Source organism: Puma concolor, chromosome C2 (genome assembly GCF_028749965.1).
Source record: "Puma concolor isolate L17-30 chromosome C2, mPumCon1.1.hap2, whole genome shotgun sequence".
Taxonomy (NCBI): Eukaryota; Metazoa; Chordata; class Mammalia; order Carnivora; family Felidae; genus Puma; species Puma concolor.
In genome coordinates this window covers 7,845,762-7,863,509 of record NC_141675.1, presented here as the reverse complement: position 1 = coordinate 7,863,509, position 17,748 = coordinate 7,845,762, and the positions used below count along the sequence as shown (strand labels likewise).

The 17,748-nt window shown below is 41.6% G+C and overlaps 1 protein-coding gene across 7 annotated transcripts in view; it reads right to left on the bottom strand.

Annotated features, from left to right (window-relative positions):
* Positions 1–17,748, bottom strand: part of MYRIP (myosin VIIA and Rab interacting protein) — a 374,699-nt gene that overhangs the window by 207,359 nt on the left and 149,592 nt on the right. For 6 of the 7 annotated variants that reach the window (XM_086720500.1, XM_086720498.1, XM_086720501.1 and 3 more), the window contains one exon: positions 11,464–11,685. The exons of the other annotated variant lie outside the window; for it this stretch is intronic. In XM_086720500.1, coding sequence (XP_086576626.1) covers positions 11,464–11,685 — 222 coding nt within the window. The remainder of the gene's footprint in view (positions 1–11,463; positions 11,686–17,748) is intronic. 7 annotated transcript variants of the gene reach the window in all.

The following is a 17,748-nucleotide window of genomic DNA, read 5'->3' as shown; positions in this document are numbered from 1 at the left end:
TTGTTGAATTATGATGATGTTTATGTGAATGTTCATAATCATATAGGGTCGAGTCCATGGCATGGCTTCCATCATTCCCAATGAATTCTCTTGTTTCTGTTAATCAGGTTAAAGAGAACCTCCAGCTAATGTTAAAAGTGGAATCTATTCTGGGGCTTTGGGCTGACACCTGTTGCCTAGATCGTGGTCCAAGACTGGCATCAGTGGAGGAGCTGTTTCTCTTGGCAAAAGAAAAGGTCTGTTAGCTCTGGATGTAATACACCTCAACAAAGACATGTGAAAACAGTAAAGTGCTAGGGAGAGGTAAAGTATTGTTATAACAGGGACCATCTTTCATAAGGCCTCTTCATGTCTGGTACGGTATGGCAGGTGATGTGAGGCAAACCAGAGAGACGGGCATGCTCTATCTCCGGAAAAGCATCAAGCATCTGAAGCATGGGTGCTTTCTACATTCTTCTCTCTCTCTCTTTTTTTTCTTCAAATGACAACAAACTGTTCACCACTGGTTCAATTTTAAAGACTATCTTCTAATGTTTTTCTCTCTTAAGGTATCATCAGTTGGGGGCCTGGTGGTTGGTTAATTACAGGCTAAAAAAAGGTGCTGCTGGGTTGAAATGACTATTGGCATCAAGATTGAGTGCAAAAATTTAAATATCTGAGTCTAATGGTTAAAAATTGGGCATTTTTTCCCCTACCATGTCAACGAGCAAAGTTCATGATGAGGACACCTGCTAGACTGATCAATGTTAGAAGAAAATCCTGCAAAGAACCAATGATTTCTTAAGTTCCCTATCTGTTCCAAGGCCACAAAGTGTGGCTCTCTCCGTGGGGTTCTGTGGTCCATAGGTCTGGAGTCAACGAACAGAAATGGTGCTACCAGCCTGTGTGACATTTTGCGGGGGTGGTTGAGATCCCCGGATATTCTAAACTGTGCATAATGGTACCCACTGATGGTTGTCATCACATCCATACCCCCTGCATTCTGGCTAGCATCTTATGATGAGAGTGTCCCAGCACGTTCATGGTGGAAATGCATTGGGATGGGCCATGATTGGTCTAAGCTGGGGGCTAGCAAACTTTTTCTGTAAGTGGCCAGATAGCAAACATTTTTGTGTCTGTGGGCCATATGGTCCCCACTGTAACTATTCCCGTGTGCTGTTGTAGTTGAATGCAGCCATAGACAACATGTACATGAATAAACATGCCTGTGTTCCAGCAAAGCTTTTTTTATAAAAACAGGTAACAGGCCAGATTTGGTCTGTGGGTCATAGTTTGCCAACTCCTCTAACAGTTGGAATATTAACATTTTCCATTTTCCTCCTTGAACAGATAGTTCTATCTCATCTACTTCCCTTTCAGAATTTAATTTTATATCATATATTTTGATGTTTCAGTCTTATTTATCACCTTGCTATCATTCTTTGTCACAGAAATATGTGTAATAAATTGAATTTAATAACTTTTTGAGCCTTGAGGCTCAAAGTGTCAAAATACGTATCTTGAATTGAGTTATCAATTCTGATTATTAAGACACAGTTGATCAAGAACATAAACATACAGTATCTCATAGCATATGAAAACTACAAAATTCAACTTTCAGGGCTCATAAATAAAGTTCTATTGGAGTACAAGAAAACCCCATAAATATATTCCAATTCTGATAAATAGTAACAAAACATAAGCATACGTTTATTGGAAATACATCTTGCAGTGAGATGGCTTTTTTATTGGTTCCTTTGTGCACAGATGGGTATCATTTATTATCTGAACGAGATTGTGTTCAGCACTAGTTTTAGGTCTTCTTTTTAAAAAATTAAGCTCTGAGGAAACTTCTCCCTCTACACGGGAATGGAAGCAGTTTGGTTTTTGTTGTTGTTGTTGTTTTAATGTTTACTTATTTTTTTGAGAGAGAGAGAGAGAGAGAGAGAGAGCGGGGGAGGGGCAGAGAGAGAGAGAGAGAGAGGGAGGGAGGGAGAGAGAGAGAGAGAGACAGACAGACAGAATCCAAAGCAGGCTCCAGGCTCCGAGCTGTCAGCACAGAGCCCGACGCGGGGCTCGAACTCACAAACCGTGAGATCATGACCCGAGCAGAAGTCGGACACCCAACCGACTGAGCCACCCAGGCGCCCCTGTTGTTTTGTTTTTTATAGCAATGTCCTTCAACTTTGGGCCCCATCTGAGTTATATGCCAAAAATCACATGGCTACCTATGACCCAATAGTACCTTTAGTGGCCATTCAGGTCCTCCTTTAATTTGATTGAAACTAAAGACGCAGAAACCACCTGACCTACAAAAGGGGTCGCTTCTCAGTTCTTAGGTACGACAACATGTTTGTACCACTCCTGGCCTTTGCCCAAACATCGCTTATACCCTCATATCCTCCACCATGCCTGTAGATCTACTCTTCTCTTTCTAACACATATTTAACTAATGTCATAGCTGAAAACCTTTCTGTTTTCTATGCAACAGGGATCTTAGAAAATTAGAAACTCAAGAATTCTTTCTTTCAGGTCACACTTCTTAGTCAGGCCTGCCAATTTCGAGACACCACATTGAAGTGTGGAAGATAGGAAACATGGAAGAAACAACAATATCCCCTTCTTAGTCCCATATCAGGGTGGTCACCTGCCTCTACTCTTTCTTGGTCTAAAATTTCTATCTTGCAGCTCTGGTTGCATTGTGTCTACTGTAGCAGATCTGGTTCTTTAGGTTCCGTTTTAAGCCATAAAAATGAATTCTGGATGACTTCTGTGAAAAGGTAATTTAATGGAAAGATCCGGTGGCTTAAAGAATTAAGGGGAAAGTTGAACATCCAAGACTTGAGGTGGCAGGACCAGGGCTCTCACTAATGGGAACATCACCCCTGGTCAACATTTGGGACGTTGTCATGTTGGGATGACTCAGCTCTAACTGTCCTCAATCGATGTGTTGCTCCACCCAAGATTCAAATTCCCAGAGAGGATCAGATTGGCATTGTCAGGGTCATAGGCCTGCTTATTGAGGTGGTCCATCTACCAATGTTTCAATATCCTAGGGTTTCTTTTCTCCTCGCTTTGCCCAAATCAATGCCTGCCTTACGACTGCAACCCGAATTTCACCAAGTGCCACCAGCCTGTGGGAAACACATATATAAGGTCATCTTAATAACAATTCCAATGGTACGGGTTCTGTGTCTCCTCCTGGATGAAGCAGGACATCAGCCTCCACCCACTGTATGTCTCCTAGGTGTTTTTTGGAGTTCTCGGGAAGTCTTGCAGGAAGTCACTAGTGGTGCATCCCCCCTCCAGCCCCTGCTAACGTCCAGTTGTAGAGAAACCACTGGATTTCTGCTGCTAAGCCCTGTTCTCCTGGGCAAATGCCAAATCACTGCCCAGCTCCCCTCAGCGCTACCAGGGACAATAATCCTTCTTGTGTTTGAGCTTCTGTCCTCAAAGGACAATGCCTCTCTCCCCATGTCTATATCATACATTGTGCCCTAGGCTGCAGAGCAACACTGTTGAGTCCCATGTTCCACGGTGAAAATGGCTTCTTTGCTTCTGCCTGTGGCTCCCTCTCTCTCAGGGGCCAGGCTGGACAATATATGATGAGGGGTCCCATTTTACTCTCTCCTTTCCACTTCCAATCTCCCATTGTCCTGCCCTCCTTGAAGGTCCCATTCTTAGTTAAGGTTCCCCCCTCCCCAAAAAAAAGAACCATAGGAGATTATAGGAGATTATAGGAGATTATATCCATCTATCTATCGATCGATCTACCTATCTACTATCATCTATTGAGAGAGACGTTTATTTTAAGAAATTGGCTCATAGGACTATGGAGGCTGGCAAGTCAAAAAAACAAAACAAAAAAACAACTCTTTAGAGTAGACCAGCAGGCTGGAGACTCAGGGAAGAGTGGCTGTTGCAGCCAGAGACCACGGGCCATCTGCTGGCAGAATTCCTTCTTCCTTGGGGAAATCAATCTTTTTTCTCAAAAGGCCTTCAACTCACTGGATGGGGCTCACACATAATGGAGGGTAATCTGCTCTACTCCAAGTCTACTGATTTAAATGCCAATCTGATCTAGAACATATCTTCACAGCAACCTCTGGACTATTGTTTGACCAAATACCCAGCGAGCATGGCCTACCCAAGCTGACACATAAAATTAGCCATCATAGCTCCTTATATAAACACACTAATAAAACCCATGGTTGTCAGCCTAATAATGTATCCTAAATGCTCATTGTGAATACTGCAGATTTAATCAAAGCCTACTAAACTTTGTATATCAAAGTAAATCTTTTTTAAAACCTGTTAGAACGATGTGTTCAGAGGCCACTGGTTTACCAAAAATAGCTCAAAGATTTAGTTCATGCTCTTAATGTTCAATGTCACACAATGTCATAGTCTGTATCTTCCCTAAAAATGCAGGCTTTCGGAGATTCAGTCAGTCATTCAACAGATACAGTACCCACTCGACCCTGATGGCACAGATAGGATGCACGTTAGAGTGACACATCTCAGGTAAGTGGGGCTGTGAGGAGCCCGAAGGGCCAACGGGAGGGGAGTGCCATGTGGTGGCATGGGCTGGGAAGCTACCGCACTTGTCCTCCTTCCCTGATGTTCCCTCCCGTGTCTCAGTCTGTCCTCACTGCTCTGGCTGTACAGGAAGTGCAAGTGTGCACGTCAAGAGGAACTGAAATCTACACTATCCCTTTAACACCGTCTGGGAGCACAGGCTGTCCCCTGCTTCTGCAGACTTAAAAATAGGGTCCAGGTGGCTGGCTGAGCAAGGAGGCCTGCCGGGCAGCTGAAGGAGAGGGGCCCAGAGGCTGCATTCCTGGGGAGATTGTAAGGAGACTCCCGAACTTGAGACTGACAAAGTGACCTTGGCTAGCCACTTGGTCATTCCACATTTCAGACCGCCCTGCCTCTAAAACGGGCCTAATCTCTTGCCCTCTCTCAGAGTTCTTATGAGGGTTACATGAAATAATTCATCTGAAAAGGCAAATTCAATCCCATGTCCTTAGCAGGCACTCTTGATATATTTGTTATTTAATCTATTCATAGTAAAAAATCAGTGACCAGAATTTAGATGCTTAGGTTTCACTGGGGACAATTTATAGTTTTCCAAATTCCCAACTGCCTCATGATTCAGGTCACTCTGACAATGATTAGTCTGAGTGCTGCAGTCACAGTCTCTGTGGAGATCTGTTATAGACAGGCTGCTATCTGTAACCTAAAGTGCCCATTATATGGGTCTTCAAAATACAAGTTCCCTTTGATGGGTCCATTTTCCCTGGGAAGCCGGGTGGTTTTAGCTCTGTGGCGGAAAGCAGGGTGCTGTTGGGGGAACAGCAACACTGAGGTGATGGGCAAGAGGACTTGGAATGGGAAGGCGAGAAAGGAGCACATCCCAGATTTCATGTTTGCTTTATGTACACCTGGTTATAAAAGCACATGCGTAAAATGTGGGAAATTTGGACACTTATTGGAAAATAGAGGTAAGAGAAAAATGATTTATCCATATGTTATCTCCCAATGCCAATGTTAACAGCATTGATAGCGTATTCCCTTTCAGTCTTGTTTCTTTTATTATACGGCAATTATATTGTACACACATTTTTCATTGCAGTTTTTTCTAATGTTTATTTATTTCTGAGAGAGAAAGAGAGCGTAAGCACACTCGGGGACAGAGAATCTGAAGTGGGCTCTGTGATCACAGCAGAAAGCCCCATGGGAGACTCGAACTCCCCAACCGCGAGATCATGATCTGAGCTGACATCGGATGCTTAACCGAGGGAGTCCCCCAGGCACACCTACATTGCAGTTTTTAATATAATGTTTTAATGTAAGAATTTACCCTTGTAAATTTGTATTTGCTAATACAATGTATACACTACTTTAAAGGCCTCATCATAATCTATTAAGTTGAATATGCCCTAATTTTCTTCCACTGTTCTGCTGTTGGACATTTAGATTACTTCTGTTTTTGTATTACAAATAATTCAGCACACCTCATTTTTGTGCAGTATTCAAAAATGAAATGATTGGCTTGGACATGCTAAAGGCTCTTGATACGTGTCGGTAAAAGATAATGCCCATTTCGATTCCACCAGCAATGGATAAGGGTGCCTTTCTCAGTCTACTGTCATCAACACTGAGTAGAATGGTGAAAAAAAAAATCACTAATTTAATGAGGAAAACAAAACTACTTGAAGCATAAACCTCTACCCCCTTGCATTCTAGTGAAGTTCAATATTTTCCAAATATTTGCTCCCTTGTGAATGTTTTTATCATATGATGAGAATTTTTAATATCACTGTATCTTCCTCAGGGATATTGCAAATCCACTGGGGTATCTCTCAAACATACTGTGGAGTTTATACCAAAAGGTCAGTAATGCTAGTTTATGAATCATGTGGACTGTGTGACGACCCAAGGAATAAATGATCGGATAGAAGTAAAGGATATTCAGCTCCAAGTGAAAAGAAATGAAGCCTTAAGTTGTCTCAGAAAAAAACAAAGCAAATGACACAAGCATAATGAGGAGATGTGTTTTGATTTCAATTCCAAGGATAATTTTTTTTCTCACTCCCTGACAACAATCTCCCAAATTGGTCTGTGTTAAAGATAATAACACAAAGTGACAAAAATCAGAGAGAACAATTTTTATAATGAAGCAAAGAACTAGGAAGCCAATTTGTTCCCAAGGAAAATAGGAGTGTTGTTCTTGAATCAATTTGACCGCAAATGACAGTGGCTGATAAGCAAGGTCTGGGCTCATTCTGAAAGTTTTGTTTCCTGTAGAAGTTCTTAAAATGCAACTACTATTACATCCTTATTTTTAGTGTTTGGATAAATCTATACAAGAAGTTGTTGAGAAGATCAATTTACATATATATATATATATGACATATATATACACACATATATATATATATATGACAGAGGGAATGATTCAGTAGTATCCGATTGGCTATATAATCTCTAAAATAAGTAATCCATCATTCATTCTATAATAAATTCATCTAAGGTCTGTTAATTTCCCAAAGTTAAAAATTCTAAACTGACAATAAAAATATATTTTAATGCAAAACTTATGAAGCAAAAGAACGGATGATGAACTAACCAGCATCATAATTATAGCAATGACCATTAAAAGGGAATTTTCATTTAAAATTGAAATATTTTTACTGTAATAAATAACCAAACAGAACACTAGGACATGAGACAAAAAAGAAGAAAGGTGAATTTACTATTTTTACAGAGACTAGACACGATTTGGGTCCTCCCTGATGAACCCTACATTTCTAATCCAAATCGCTCATTTAGAACTACACCAGAGACAGGCTCAGGTGCCTGATAGTCATTTATTTCTGATGCAATTTGTTAATTTTTTTGCATAAATGTCTACCCTCGACTCTTAGCCCCTTAATTTTTTGTGGACCAGAATTCTTATCATTATAGTCATTCATGGCTCCATATGCATATGGTATAGCCACTGGATAAACAGCTTGAAATTAAACCAATGCAACAAAAATGAGATTAATTTCCATAGGAACGGAAAAAGTACATCATGGCCAGTGGGCAGTGATAAATGGGTCTAAATGTGGCCTCACCAAAGTGCTCACCTCTGCAATGTCACAGAGCTATCAACCATTTCATTGAGATTTCACACACACACACACACACACACACACACACACACACACACACACGCACCGAATGTGTTCTTCATAGATTTTGACATATACAGTGGTTTTAAATCTCACTGCTTGACTGTGAATCTACTGGAAGAATATCCAAAATAAAACAAATCACTTCTAGACCAAGAGGTGAACTTCAGATTGCCCCAGGAGTAGAGGAACCAATGAACAACATGGAGGGAGGCACAGTGCCCATGATGCCATCCCCTAGCATGACACCAGCTTTTGCCAGGTAAAATCTGTATTTAGTCTCCATAATCTCTTGTAAACTATTTTTTTTTCCTGTTTCAAGAAACTGGACAGGCTTTAAAAGCTGTTACTAGTCAGAAATTTTTCAGACAAGATTCAAGTCACAGTGGCCCTTAAATGCTTCACATGATGAATTTAGCTGTGTCTGTTGTGTGGCAATGAGGAGTTACACAGCTTGTTAGTACATCAGAAAAATAAACTCTTCTGAGGCATCCTTCAAAATGTAAAAAAAAAGACTGTCAGCCCACAGGTCATACATCTGAGGTGCTTTGACCCAGGCATACTTCTCTACCACACTGGGCCTTAGAGAAATTTCTGGAAGCAAAAACCTGCCACATGCATCACAGATTTTTTCCCTAAACGAGTTCCTACAATGAACTTGAAGAAAACAGGGAACAAGCTCCGCTTTTTCATCTCCTTTGATTTCAGACAATATTATTACAATCCTAAGACTCCCAGAATTGTCCCCACATGACATTACACAAGATTAAAACAGAAAAATTCCCAACTTCTCCTCAGGATCCTCTTTCTGCCAACTTTGGTTAAACAAGTGTGGGTGTGTTCTATCTGTGCTAGACGCACTGAATGTGGATGACTTCTCAGGAATCCCCACCCTTCTTTAAAAAACCAATGGAGCAAATTTACATTAGTTTTTTGGATATCTTTCAAGGTATCCCTTATACAAATGGTTCTTGATTTTCTGACGTCCTTCTTTTGAGACTCAGGGAGTTATCACGCGATGTTGACACGATGATGCAAGATTCAGGTCAATGGGGTCACCTGAGCCTCCTGCCTCCTCTTTAGGTGGCTCGAAATGTAAAATGGAAATTTAAACTATAGTCTTATAAACCATTTGCTGCCCATTTATGGCTCGTTTTTCAATATCTGACTATTCCTTGAGACAATCTAGTATAAATGAAACAGCACAGCATTCAATCGGCAGACTGGCTCTCAAGGCAAGGTTCTTCCATTTATCAGTGATATGATCCCGAGGCAGTATGGAACTCACTTAACATCACTACTGTTTGAGGAAAGCAATGTGCCATTCAATTGGAACTGGTAACAGACCCATACACACAACTTGGGGTGGATGTGGGGTTGAAAGGCTGTGATTGCAGGTTTTATTGCTATTAGCTGTTGAGTAAAGGTGGCGATTTTTCTGATCCACCAAGAAGAGGAAAAGAGAAAAATTGAAAAGAAACAAGATCGTGCAAGAGCTAGTATTTCCTGCTGTGTGGAGATGAATACATGAAGAATAGTACAGAATAGCGTATTTTGATGACTGCTAGAGTCTCAATGCTTTGAATTTCAATGATGCCACAACCTCTTGGGGATCAAACCCGAATTCTTCACCTAAACCGACCTAAATTCTACATGCCACTGCAAGAGGGCTCTGTCCCGGGCCCTCCGCACACCTTGTGGGATCTTTTTGGCTCATGGCACACCCTGTCCAAGAGTGCCCTGTGATGCCTCTTCCCAACCTGAGTACCATCTGGGGTCCCCCTGTTTTCCAGAAAAAGAATGCCCCAACACTCTCTGGATCCCTTCTCTTTAAAATTCCTGAAGTCTTACCTGCACCATGCATTTGGCTGCTTTGGAACATTGTCCTGTTCTGTTACTCAACCCACAGAGATGTGCGTGTCTCCTACATGCCGGGCTCTGGTACTCCAAATGGAGTTGAAGGTATTGGCCACAGACTAGGCTGGTCACCGAACACGGGTGCGGCACTGTGGTGCCGTGGCAGGTGTTTGAGCCAAATGCTGTGTGACACCCGCCCAGATACACAATTGTGATATCCGGCCACACCACACTCTTCTACTCCTTATTGCTATCACCTCCTGGCCTGCTAGTTCCTCCTCTTTGCTCAATGAGATTGTGTCACCTGGATCGCCATCATACTTCTGCCATCAACCTGGTCACCTTGGAATCCATGTGCACCTGCCTTCTAGTCCCGTGATTTCCTCAGCTAGACCTCAACCTCCTATGCCCATGTTCACCTCCCGACGGATCCACTTCAGAGACCACTAATTCAAACATCTTTTCCGGTACACAAAATTTTCTCTGCTAAATACCCCCATGGTCACAGTTCTTCAACTTTACCAGGCACTTCTAGCTGACTGACCTCTTCGTTCTCTTCCCACCATTTACAGCTCCTTTCTGACTTTCCTTCCTTCACCATCTAGATTAGTCTATGATTTTAATTTCTACGTTTTAAATATCTTGAACTCCGTATCCTTGAATCTGTCCCAAAGCTCTGAAAGGCCCCTCCCCGCCCCCCCCCCGCCCCCAATCCAGGAAGAGCCCAGCCGTCTACTTTCCTCATGTCTACATACGTGAGGTTGAGCACGGCTGGAGCAAAACACACAATGATCCCGTTGGTTGGAAGTACACAAATCAATGATTAGAACCCAGCTCCAAAGCCTGGGTCTCCAACTTCTGTTGCACATAATCTCTTCCGACAGCCAACTCTCTTGTTATCAGCACTTGACCTTAACCCAACTTTACCCAGAAAGGGAAGGCACAGGATGTACCTCTTTGCATCATCCACTCTCAATCGTAGGCTCACATACAACTAAAGTCTCCTCCTTCTCTTTGTTGCCACAGAGCTTCTCCTCCTCCTACCAAGGAGCTGCTATATGGAGACTCGGATGGATTCCTTGCTCTGAAAGTCATACACAGAACCTGGGCAGCACCCACCCTGGGTAATGAGTGCTCAACAAACCCCATTTGCTTCAGTTGGTATCTCTGGTATCTACAGCTCAGAGACAGATTCCCTGGGGATCGATCCCAAGGGTGCTTGGCAGTCATCCGCAGTAACTAGCTTTACAGGAAAATGCTGGGACTTGATACGTTAAAGGATGGAAGTGAACAAACGAAGCAGGAAGAAAGAAGGAAAAGATGAGGGGGGCAGGGGCTCCTGTGTGTGTTCTTGGGACGGGCCAGACCCTATCTTGCTCACGGCGGGAGGCATTATGAAGGACACAATGAATACGAATGTGCCTTGCAGATGCTGGGATCAGCAAAGATTTAAGAATTCCAAAGGACAAACGCCAGACCCTGGCTCATCAGGCTTACCGGTTTCCAAATACTCAATGTATCAAAAAATGCTCTGCCAGTCACTGAGGGAAGAATAAAAATATGTGTCCCCGTGAGACTCCACGCTAGCCATTTCCCTCACGTGGAGACCATCATCCCCACCCCACTTTCACGTTAGCATTGCTTTTTCATCTTTTACCATCCTGCCCTTATTTCTTGTTTCCTGGGAAGCTTTCTCCAAACCCTAGAGCTGGCGGCCCCGTGCTCTGTGCCCCCACAGCCGAAGGGGTGACTGGTCGGGCCGGACAAGAAGCATCGCCCTCCCTCGTTGTCTCTGTGAAGGGCGCTTGGTGTCCCGTGCACCTGGGCCATCTCTCGACTGCACGCGGTCAGGACTCTCGTCCTGCCCGGCCGGCCTCTGCTGCTCCCACCCGGCTGAAGGAAGACGGGGCCACCAGCGGGCCCCTGACGAGCCCACTCGGCCACTCACCTGGCCTGCTGGCAGACGCAGCAGATCCACACCTTCTCGTGCTTCTGGTAGGAGCAGCAGCTCTTGCAGACGTTGAACTGACAGTCGGCACACCGGCGCTTGGTGTTGACCAGGAAGGTGAAGGGCGAACAGCAGCGCATGCAGCAGTGGTCCACGAACTTCTGGTGCTTCGAGAGGATGCTGCACTTGCTGCCTTCCTCGGCCAGCTTCTGCTTCATCTCGCTGGGCCAGCAGGTGGGGGGTGGGGGGGAGAAGAGAAACAGCGCATCCGGTCAGGACGCTCTCTCCGTAAAGCACCCCCCGCCCCGGGCCCCCCCACGGGCCGCACCGCCCCGGACGACCTGCCCTCCAAACGACAAACTCCAAGAGACCAACTGCTTGACGCGATATCCAGAGAGGAGCCCTACTGGTGGATTAATTCTTGCGCACTTCTGCGAGTCGCATTTTCTACGAGAAAGCCCAAGAGCCTCATTACTTCTATTTCAGACAATAGGTTGAGATACAAATTATCATAAAACTAAGCACTTCCTTGAAAAATAAAACCTTTCACTTAATTAATGCCTTTCTAAAGGAGCAGGAGATCATCCATGCTAAAACATTAATTCTCACAACAGCCCTGCTGGGAATACGATAAATGCAGCCCCGGTCCTCTTTAACCTCCCCTGAAACTAACGCACCCAGGGATTTTTAAAAGCTTTCAAATCGATGTAAGTCAATAAAGCTTCCCCGGGTGATGGGCAAATCCCAAGCACTGCTGATTCAGAACCGGATCAAAGACAATCCTTTCTTCCAAAGAGCTCACGGTCATACTGGGCACACGGCCAGCCGTATGAATGCAAAACACCACGCTGCCTGCCTTTCTGTCTACACTCAGGGAGAAGGAAAGAGAAGCTTGGAGAGGCAAGGATGCCCCCAAACAGGCCGAGTTACTTAAGGAAAAACTGACCGCAAGTAGCCAAGTTACTGTGACCTGGCAAATTTGAGTGGTTTTCCTGCCACAAAAGTGGATGCCCACAAACAGTAACAGCAAAGTGCCTCATTTTTCCACCCTCAGTCTGTGATGGTGCAGTTCATTCCAGATAAATCTACGATGTATGTGGCAAATACTTTCTCCCGTCTTGCACTTGTCTTTTCTACATGCCATATGGTATCTTTCATCATTTAGAAGTACTTCCTTTTTCTATAAACTTCTCAGTCATACAGCCCCTGCAGTGGGTTGAATGGTGGCCCCAAAAAGGTATGTCCATGCTCCCACCACCACAGCCTGAAATGTGCCTTATTTGGGGAAAAGGGTGATGTAATCAAGTGAACAGTCTTAAGGTGTGATCATCCTGGATTACCCTGGTGGGCCCCGAATCCAATGAGAAGTGTCTTTATAGGAGACACACAATGGAGAAGACAATGAGAAGATGGGGCTCAAGTCCTCAACCGTCTTGGCCCGTAGGCTGCCTCCCCAGGCCCAGCACCAGCCATGATGCTGTCCCATCTCTGCACATCCAGGCTTCCTCCTGACCCCTTTCTTTCCAGGGGCCTCCGTGGCCCACCCGACCAGAAGCAAATTCTCAAAATCCATGGCCTAAATGGTGAACAATGGCTGCGTGGATAGGAGTTGCCCTTGCCTGACACATTAGGGATGGGAGTAAATTAACCAGGACACAGGTAAGCAGAAAGGACAAATATTAGAATTACCTGTATTCTACTACTCAGAGCTATTTTAGGTATCTACCCTCTCTCACCCTTCTTCTTCTTCTCCCCAATCCCCTCTCTTTCTGTTGCCTCTCTCTCCCTCCCCCGCCTTCTTATTTTAAAATGGTATTACATATACTGTTTTGATCTTGGAGCCTAGGAAATGGTCTGTTTTGTTTCGATTTTCAAGAATGCTGGCATAAAGAGGTTCACAGATTTCTCTCACGACTTTAAGACCACCGCTATATTTGTAATCATGTCTCCTTTTCTTCCAAATATTGCTTAGTTGACCCTAAGCTTTTTTGCCCTTTGATCAGTAAGTTGTGAGGTCTATTTATTTTATTAATTTAAATGAAGGACTAGCATTTGGTTGCTGGTCTATGTTGCTTACTTATTTTCCGCCGCAATAAAGTCTAGTCTCACCTTTACCACTTCTCCCTTCTACTGGTTTTGAGTTTGCTCTATTCTTTTCTTCTTTTAATTGAAGTATAATTAAAATACAATATTATGTTAGTTTCAGGTGCACAATATAGTGATTCAACAATTCTATACATTAATCACTGCTTATCATGTAAGTGTGCTCTTAATCTCCTTCACCCATTCCCACCCCCCCCAACCCCCACCCCGCCACCTTCCTTCTGGTCAGTTTGTTCACTATAGTTAAGAGTCTGTTTTTTGTTTCTCTTTTTTCTTTGTTTGTTTTTTAAATTCTACATATAAGTGAAATCATATGTTATTTGTTTTTCTGATTGACTTACTTCAGTCACCATTACACCTTCTAGATCCATCTATGTTGTTACATATGGCAAGATCTCATTCTTTTTTATGGCTGAGTAATATTCCATTGTATGTAAATACCACATCTTCTTTATCCATTCATCTATCAATAGACACTTGGGCTGCTTCCATATCTTGGCTATTATAAATAATGCTGCAACAAACACAAGGGGGCGTGTATCTTTTCAAATTAGTGTTTTTGTTTTCTTTGGGTAAATACTCAGTAGTGGGATTACTGGGACATAGGGTATTTCTATTTGTAGGTTTTTGAGGAAGCTTTATACTGTTTTCAACAGTGGCTGCTCCAGTTTGCAATTCCATCAACAGTGTACGAGGGTTCCTTTCTCTGCACATCCTCACCAACACTTGTTATTTCTTGTCTTTTTGATTCCAGCCATTTTGACAGGTGTAAGGTGATATCTCATGGTTTTGATTTGCATTTTCTTGATGATTACTGATGTTGAGCATCCTTTCGTGTGTCTGTTGGCCATGTTATGCCTTTTTTGGAAAAGTGTCTATTCAGGTTTCTGCCCATTTTTATGGGCAGAAATAGATTTTGTATTATTTGTTTTGGGGAGTGTGTTGTTAACTTCTTTCTGTATTTTGGATATTAACCCTTTGTTGGACATATCTATCATTTGTTAATATCTTCTCTCAATTCAGTAGGCTGCCTTTTTGTTTTATTGAGGACTTCCTTTGCTATGCAGACTTTTTTTTTTTTTTTTTTTTTTTTGGTGTAGTCCCAATAGTTTAATTTTGCTTTTGGTTCCATTGCCTTAGGAGACATATCTAGAAAAATGTTTCTATGGCCAATATCAAAGAAATTATTGCCTGTGGTCTCTTCTAAGAATTTTATGATTTCAGGTCTCACATTTAGATCTTTAATCCATTTCGAGTTTATGTTTGTATACGGCATAAGAAAATGGTACAGTTTCATTCTTTTGCATGTAGCTGTCCAGTTTTCTCAGCTTCATTTATTGAAGATACTGTCTTTTCTGCATTGCATATTCTTACCTCTTTTGTTGTAGATTAATTGACCATATAAGTGTGGGCTCATTTCTGGACTTTCTATTCTGTTCCACTGATCTATGGGTCTATTTTTGTGCCAGTACCCTACTATTTTGGTTACTACAGCTTTGTCTTGAAATCTGCGATTGTGATACCTCTAGCTTTACAAGACAAGACTGCTCTGGCTATTTTGGGGTCTTTGGGGGTTCCATACAAATTTTGGGAGTATGTGTTCCAGTTCTGTGAAAAATGTTGTTGGTATTTTGATAGGAATTGCATTAGACCTGTAGATTTCTTTGGGTAGTATGGATATTTTAGCAATATTGATTCTTCCAATCCATGAGCATGGAATATTTTTGCATTTGTGTTGCCTTCAACTTCTTTCATCAATGTTTTGTAGTTCTCACCTCCTTGGTTAAGTTTATTCTCGGATATTTTATTATTTTTGGTACAATTTTAAATGGGATTGTTTCTTCTTATCCTGCTACTTCATTACTACTGTGTAGAGATGAAACGGATTTCTGTATATAATTTTGTATCCTGAGACTTTGCTGAATTCGTCCATCAGGTTTTTTTTTCAGTCTTCAGGATTTTCTGTATATAGTTTTTTCCCTAACTTCTAAAAAATAAACCTTAAAAAAGTAAAACACACTTACTTTTAATAATTTAACATATTTCCAAATATATGGCTTTTGTTATTGATTTTTACCTTTACTTTTTTTTACATTTTTATCAGAGAAGAGGGTCTGGAAGAAGTGAATTCTCTGGTACTTGTTAAGACTTGCACGATAGCCTACTACAAGTTCTATTTTTGTAAAGTCCTATGTGTTTGAAAAGAATGTTTATTCTCTATCCATTGAGAATAAGACATTAAATTCTCCCATTATAATTGTGGATTTACCATTTCTCTTCAATTCTAGTTAATTTTTTATGTCATGTTTTTTAAGACTATAATGTGAGGTGCATCAAGTTTCATAAATGTTATGTACTTCATGAAATATTCCTTTTGTGATCACACATAACCCTCTTCATCCCTAATAATGCTTTTTGTCTTAAAGTCTGTCTTATATTTATAGTCTATATCAGTTATTTTGTTAATATTTTAGATTTTTTAAACTGATGGTGTGCCGGGGTATATCTTTTTATGCCTCTTCACTTTCACCATATGTATCATATTTCAGATTCGGATATTATAAGCAGAATGTAGCTGAATCTTCTACTTTCATACTGTATGAGAATCTCTTTTCCCATGAAAGTGTAAACCATTTATATTGAGATTACTAATACATTTGGATTTATTTCTACTGTTATATCTACTGTTAATTCCATCTAATGTTATTTGTTTCCTCTTTTTCTCCTTTTCTCCTTTCTATTACATTGATTTTCTTCATTGTCTTTGCTTTCCCAAGCATGATCTGGCATTTTATGTTCTTTGTTACTTCTTTTAGTGGTTAACATGCATATTGGGATTAACACCTACTGTTAACAGCTTTCCCCTCATCAACATCGTGTTAATTCCCTCTAATGGTCTATGTTATTATTGAGAGTGTTTTGGTTTGATCTTGGTTTATAACTGCAAAAATTATTCTTAATATTGTTCAGCCATAGTTTTAGCCACCCCCCGTGATGCAGTCTGCGACCTGCTCTCAGACGAAAAGCCCTGAACACAGGAAATTCTGGGGCCACTTCCTTCCTCCAAGTGGCAACATCCCTCTCCTACCTCTTGGATTTGGTTACAAATGGGGTGCTGTGCAGTAAATGGTTTTGTATTGTGCCCAGAAAGTATACTTTTTATCTGCAAGAGGGTTGGTCCAATAGGAGATTACTTCGTCAATACCAGAGGCAGAATTCATTTACTATTTTTTAAGTTGACATTTGTATAGATTTATCCACATTTACAGATTTCTTTGTTCATCATTGCTTCTTGCCTCTGATGTTTCCTCTCCTGTTAATTTTTTTTTAATTGCTGAACTTCTTGCAATTCTTCCCACAAGGAAAACGCTAGCAATCTTCATTTGCTGCAAGTGTCTATTTCATCCTTAAAGTGGAATGATGTTTTAAATGGGTATGGAATCCTAAGTTGACAGTTCTTTTCCAAAAGCACCAGATAATATTAAAAGAATTAGTCCTTTTTTTTTTTTTCTGACATCAAAAGTTGTATTATGAAGTTTGTTAGTCTGATTATTCCTTTGTAGGAAATCTCATTTTTCTCACTGGTTACTTTTGAGAGTTTTTGTTTTTTGTTGTTGTTGTTGTTATTGTTGCTGTTGTTGTTTTGTTTTTGTCTTTGGTGTTCCATTTGGTGTTCACCATAAAGTGTCTAAAAGAGGATTTTTTTGCATTGTTCTCCTTGGAACTGTTGGTAATTTTTTTAAAGCTTTCATTCATTTTATAGTATTTTTAAAAATTTCCTTTGAGAGACAGCACATGCATGAGTTGGGGGGGGGGGGCAGAAAGAGGGAGAGAGAGAGAATCCCAAACAGGCTCCGCACTGTCAGCATGGAGCCTTACGTAGGGCTTGAACCCAAGAACCGTGAGATCATGACCTGAGCCGAAATCACAAGTCAAATGTGCAACTGATTGAGCCACCCAGGAGCCCCAAAGTTTTCACTAATTTTAAAGAATTTTCCAATTATAACTTTGAGTGTTGTCCCCTGCTCTATTTTCTCTAATCAGTCCTTCTGGAATTCTATGTCAAGCCTTCCCTGTTCTTCCATGCCTCCTAATCTTTCTGTCATCTCTTTGTATTTCTGAGATACATTCAGCACACATATTTCAGTTCTAGCTTCTAGTTTAGAAATTCTTTCTTCATTC